This window comes from Eurypyga helias, unplaced genomic scaffold, assembly GCF_000690775.1.
Source record: "Eurypyga helias isolate BGI_N326 unplaced genomic scaffold, ASM69077v1 scaffold39442, whole genome shotgun sequence".
Lineage (NCBI taxonomy): Eukaryota > Metazoa > Chordata > Aves > Eurypygiformes > Eurypygidae > Eurypyga > Eurypyga helias.
The window spans coordinates 1,015-6,725 of record NW_010234721.1 but is presented as its reverse complement, the minus strand read 5'-3'; the positions used below and the strand labels follow the sequence as shown (position 1 = coordinate 6,725).

Genomic DNA, 5,711 nt, shown 5'->3' with positions numbered 1-5,711 from the left:
AGGAATTCTGAGTGCATGCTCGGCTGCGTCCGCAGGAGCATAAGCAGTCGGTGGAGGGAAGTAATCCTTGCTTTTTTACTCGGGCTGCGTCTGGCATACTTTCTGCGGTTATGGGCCCCCAGGCACAAGACAGATGCTGATAAACCGGAGTGAGTTCAGTGCAGGGCCATCAAAACGGTCAGGGGACTGGAGTATCTGCCTAGTCAGGAGGTGCTGAGAGACTGAAGTTTGTTCTGCCAGGAGACGTGGCTTTGGGGGCACTTAATGGGAGCGCTCTCGTATCTACAAGGAGATCCTTAGAGCTCTTCAGTAAGCTGCGCAGGGACAAGCAGCAGTGGAACAGGTTGCCCCGGGAGGCTGGGATCGCTACCCATGGAGGTTTTCCCCACCTGAGTGAGCAAAGCCCTGAGCAGCCTGGTTTGAAGGCAGCATTGGTCCTGCTTTCAGCGGGAGGTTGAACTAGACTCCCCTCCCACCTGAGGGATTCTCTGATACCGTCACACAGAGCTCTTCAAAGCACATGGGCGCCTGCCTGTTTGAATGATGTTTCTACACTTAGGAGGTGAAGTATGATATGATGATCTGTAGGTATTATAGGATATCAATTCCTAGATGGACAAGTATTCTAAGCTTTTAAAAGCTGAGAAAACAGTTGTTGGTTATGCCTGCTGTAACTCTCTTGTCAAGGACAGTTAATTGCTTGTGGCATAAGAAAGCTGTGCTTTTCCATATGTTCAGTTTGTTTCAAGCATAACATTTTAAATAGTGCCAAAGGTCACTTCTGTAAAAGAACACTGAATTGAATCACTGTGCCGAAGTCTGTGGCATAGTTAATTCAAACTTCAAATGTGTCTGTAATGAGCCATACTTGTATTTGTTCAGAGGATGGAGAAGCCAGAGAAAGAGATGAAATCAGACATGACCGGCGCAAAGAGAGGCAGCATGACAGAAATCTTTCCAGGGCAGCGCCTGACAAAAGGTGAGTCACAAGAGACCTGCTGTATTCCTGTCCTGGCACTGGCTTTCCCTCGAAGGAAACGAGTGCACTGGGCTTCCTTTTCGTGACGCGAGTGCCTGAATTTTACCTTGTGGAGATGCTTGCTAGTACGAAGCGCTGCGCGTGCGCTGTATGAAATGGTATTACTGTGCTTGCGTACTGCAGTACTCTCTTCCACATTCAGTTTCCTAGATGAATGGAGGAGGTTGTTGGGTTTGGGTGGGTTTTTCCTTAGCAGAACCTCAGTATATTGCAGTTTAATTAACGTGTTGACAGCAAAGGTTGAATGAAACCTGGATCCTGTAACTTCAGTGAGACCACAGTATCATTAGTGGCTTTGTTTCTTTAAGCTGTTCATTTGAAGTAAGCTTAGATTTATGAGAGCAGCCTGAAGTTCCTTGTTTGCCCAAGCCTGTGAGATTTCAGAGCACAAATGGTTTCTGGAGGCTTAAGATCTCTAATATCTTAAAATTAGATTGCTCAGCCTTCCCAAAACATAATTACACAGGTTCTTGCAAAAAATAAATATGACATTTTAGACCAAGTCAGCTTGATGTAAATTGCAGATAGCGGGAAGCAAATTTAAATGTCATGCCCAGCTGAACACAACTTTCCCAAATGTTTCCTTTGCCCGGAGACGAATTTTAAATGTTACCTAGTAAGGAAGGGCAGGGGTCAAAACCTGGCTCCTGAGGCAAACTGTTAGTCACTAATACAGGATCAGGTTGCACTTCAGCATGTCAACAAATACGGTTTACTGACCTAACAAAACTTCAACTCTGTAATTCAGGTCAAAGCTGCAGAGAAACGAGAACAGAGATATCAGTGAAGTGATTGCCCTAGGGGTACCCAATCCCAGGCCATCCAACGAAATCCAGTACGACCAGAGGCTGTTCAACCAGAGCAAGGTAAAACTACCTGTCCACAGCTGTGCAGTTTTCTGTGGGAGTGTGCTCATCCTTCCTTAGTGGGTGTGGCTACGGCACCAAAAGGGCCCTGTTCTCACATGGGCGTGGATGCACTCCAAAAGAGGTCTCCACGTAACGGGTTAGGAAACTATCGATCCCCTTCATTCATAGCTGATGCAGCAGAAATGTGTAACTGACTGACTGTATAACTGGCTTAAAGTGGTTTTGTTGCGGTTCTTCTCACTGGGGAGAAGGAAGCGAAAAGCTGTTTTGCCTTCAAGCTGCAGTGACCTCGTTTTCTTCTTTTGTACAAAGGTACTGACTGAATAAGGGAAATCTGCTCCAAGAGAGACATGAGTGAATACTTTCTATTCCCATTATTGCTTGTGTTAAGAACCCTTCTGGAGATACAAACAGCTATCAACACTTGTTTTCCCTGAACTTCATACTATTCAGAGATGAAAAAGTAGACGAGGCTTCAGCAAGTCCCTCAATAGACCTGTAGTCTGTCACTCATTCTTTGTCCTGTCCCCAGTGAAGACTTGCAGACAGAAGGGGAGGCTGGTGAATCAAGGGAACAAGCAGCCACTGCTGCTTTCACAGCCTACATAAGAGTCTGTGATTTGCATCAGTCAGCTTAAATCATGTTTTCCAGAAATGCTGGATAATACACGTTCGTGTATGGCTGTACCTGGCTGTTGCAGACAGCTGTACTTGCAGGGCAGGCTGAAGCGATCCCCTGAAACGTGAATGGTCTGTAATCCTTCCTTTGCTTTCTGAAGAGTAGAAGTGGCTCTGACCAAGGCTTGTAATGGTTGTGTCATGCGCTCTAGACTTAATCCCAGGCCCAAACCCACTCCTGTCCCAATGGAGTGCTTGGACTCATCGTGGATTTGCTGCCGATTTCAGATACCATCCTGGCGTACCCACGTGACACCATGGCGGTAGCTTGGTGTTAGAGTAAGCTAGCTGAGGTTTTGCAGGCTCATTTGTGTGACACTCCTGCTGTTCTCCCTTCTTCACAGGGCATGGACAGTGGCTTTGCTGGAGGAGAAGACGAAATTTACAATGTTTATGACCAGCCCTGGAGAAGTGGCAAGGATATGGCCCAAAACATCTACAGGCCAAGTAAAAATGTGGATAAGGACATGTATGGAGATGATCTGGAGGCTCGAATAAAGACCAATAGGTATGAAAATGAAGTTAAGGAATGCTCTTCACTTGTATTCTGAAGTTACTATCAGCTGATTATCACCTGTTCTCCTGCAGGTTTGTTCCTGACAAAGAGTTTTCGAACTCGGATCGTAACACGAGAGGGAGGGGCAGAGATGGACCAGTTCAATTTGAGGAGGATCCTTTCGGTTTGGACAAGTTTCTGGAAGAAGCTAAGCAACACGGTGGTTCTAAAAGGCCATCGGATAGCAGCCGCCCTAAAGAACATGAGCACGAGAGCAAAAAGAGGAGGAAGGACTGAGCACCTCTGCTCCCTCTGAGGTAGAGACTGTGAGCTCAGACTGCACGCAGAAGGCATTTTTAATACCGGGGGTTTGTAGGGGGGTGGCATTCAAATGCAGGTCACAACTTGTGCAGGTATGTATGCACACGCCAGCTGTTCTGCGTAGGACAGCTGCCCCTGCAGAGTGGAGGAATGGAGACCGCTCAAACATTTCACGAGGGAGTGACTCCTTACGAGTGCTCTGACTTAGCCGATTCCCTGTTGCCCAGCATCTCAGGGTAAGAATGCAGCCCCTCTCTGCAGCTTTGGTTTTTGTAGGTAGCTAAAGCTTTTACTTCATCTGTCCAAAGCTGTCCCACTGCATATAATTACTGTGTTACATTGTACTAGATGCTAGGGAGGTCGTGGTTCTGTGTTTCTTCAGTGTGGCTATACTGTTTATTTGAACAAGGAGGAGAAACAGCTGGGTTTGGTTTTAAAACAAATAGTCACAGTTTCTCAGTAATCTTTATTTTAGTTTCTTTACACATAGTGAAATAAAGCCTCCTTCCACCACTCACTCCGCTTCGTTCGTTCTTGGACCGTGTCTTCCGCGGGACTGCTGTTTGACACTGAGCTGAAAACAAGGGACGTTACATTAGTCAGGCCGAAAGATCCGTTGTGTTTCACTTCTGATCTAGGCCAGCTATGGAACAGGGAGGGTGGGTTCGTAACTGGTTCAGTTCCATCAGCGCTACCCACCCATGCTAAGCTCCAGATGGGAAAGGTGACTGTAGTTCATACCACAGCTGGTAGCTGTAGCATCAAAATCCATCTTCAAAGCTTGTGCTGTCCCGTGGAACTAAGGAAAGGTAACCATCTAACCCTAGCCTAGAACAAAGCGGGAGAAGTGCTCCTCTATCTTCCTTCTGTAGAAGCCTGCAGTTTTGAAGAAACGAAGCAAGCTAACCGCTGCCTACCTTCTGCCTCTTTCACTGTCGGGAAGCATCTTGGCTTACGCACCTCTTGTGAGGGTGCCGTCCTCGAAGCCGAGGCACTGCAGTTAACGGGGCTTTTTTGCAGCCTCAAAAGTAACTGACACTAAGCACTCACCTGTGCTATGCCTGGCACTCTAGAACTGTGTACAGATCACCTCCCAGTTACTTTCAGCCCAATTTATGAGGTATCAGCCTCTTGCCTGGCTTGTCACAGTCTAAGACCAAAGTAGGCAAACTGCTCTGTAATTTCTGCTTCCATTTCTGTGCCACAGCTGTAACTCGGAGCAGCTCCCAAAGTAACTACGACCACTGAAGGCTTCCCCAGTACTGTGAACCACGTCAAGGAAAACACTTCATCACCACCAGCTACACCCCTGAAGGCTCGTGCCCATTCGTTTTGCTCTTAGCAGCTCCTAGTGCTGAAAGTCTCAAAACCAGCAACTACTTGCCAGAAGAACATGGAAGAACCCTTACTATGTATTCAGAGACCGGAACTGACAGTGTCTGTTACAGCGGCCTGCTTTTGATCTCTGTTGTGGTATCCTTATGACCTCAGATTGTAATGGGTTGAGAGGGGGGAATAAACCCAAATGTTGATGATTTAAAAGAGCATTAAAAGCAGAGTGGCAAATGCTTGATCACGCTTGGAACGAGCATGGCAGTATTCTGATGTTGCTGGGTCCGACCACAGGCAGAATGAAAGAGCTCAACCCGCTACACTGCTTCATTGAAGGAATCAGCATGTTACCTTGGCACCTTCAAGGATGTGGGGGTCCTTCTGAAACACATTCTGAACGTCCTGCGAAGTCGAGAACTTAATCCAGCAGTAACGTCGGTGAAAGCCTGTGTCTCTGTCCTAGGTACCAGTTAAAAAGAAAAAATCCCGTTACTGCAGAACATACTCACACAGGCTGTTAAAACTTTCTGCAGATATTCCATGTAAGGATTCAGAAGTTGGAGAAATAAGCACACTTGCTCTTTCAGAAGCCTTTTTCACACTTTACTCTCACTGACAGCTTGCGGGGGCCTAGCAGAGGCTGTTCTGCATCCCCATCTCTCAATCTGAGCCCAGCCATCCTAAACAATTTAGGGGTTTAAGGTACAGCTGAGGACTGGAATCACGCACTGCTGGTTGTTTCAAAGTGCAGCAGTTAGCTACTGTTAAGCCAGTCACAACAGAACTGACATTTAAACAGCTGCCTGATTTGAAAAGAAGTCTGCCACAGTACTCTGAAAGAGTTTGGGAAGATAAAGCAGCTGCTTAAGACACGAAGAAAGCAGGTTGTGATTCCAGATGACAAGCGCTAACAGCGCTGAAAGGAAAAAAAGGTTAATTTAAGAATAATTTGCCAGTCGGAAGAGACAATGCAGAA

The 5,711-nt window shown here is 46.7% G+C and overlaps 2 protein-coding genes across 2 annotated transcripts in view; one reads left to right on the top strand and one right to left on the bottom strand.

Moving 5' to 3' along the window:
* SNW1 (SNW domain containing 1) overlaps positions 1 to 3,499 on the top strand; it is a gene marked incomplete at its 5' end in the record, with an annotated part of 4,352 nt that extends 853 nt beyond the window's left edge. The window contains 4 exons of the mRNA XM_010146538.1: positions 883 to 979; positions 1,788 to 1,905; positions 2,931 to 3,094; positions 3,175 to 3,499. Coding sequence (XP_010144840.1) covers positions 883 to 979; positions 1,788 to 1,905; positions 2,931 to 3,094; positions 3,175 to 3,379 — 584 coding nt within the window. The remainder of the gene's footprint in view (positions 1 to 882; positions 980 to 1,787; positions 1,906 to 2,930; positions 3,095 to 3,174) is intronic.
* Positions 3,470 to 5,194, bottom strand: SLIRP (SRA stem-loop interacting RNA binding protein; the record flags this gene model as incomplete). The annotated part of the gene is made up of 2 exons (XM_010146537.1): positions 3,470 to 3,538; positions 5,087 to 5,194. Coding segments are annotated over 2 exons (177 nt in total), but the record flags the coding sequence as incomplete, so codon positions are not given.
* Between the last annotated feature and the right edge of the window lie 517 nt (positions 5,195 to 5,711).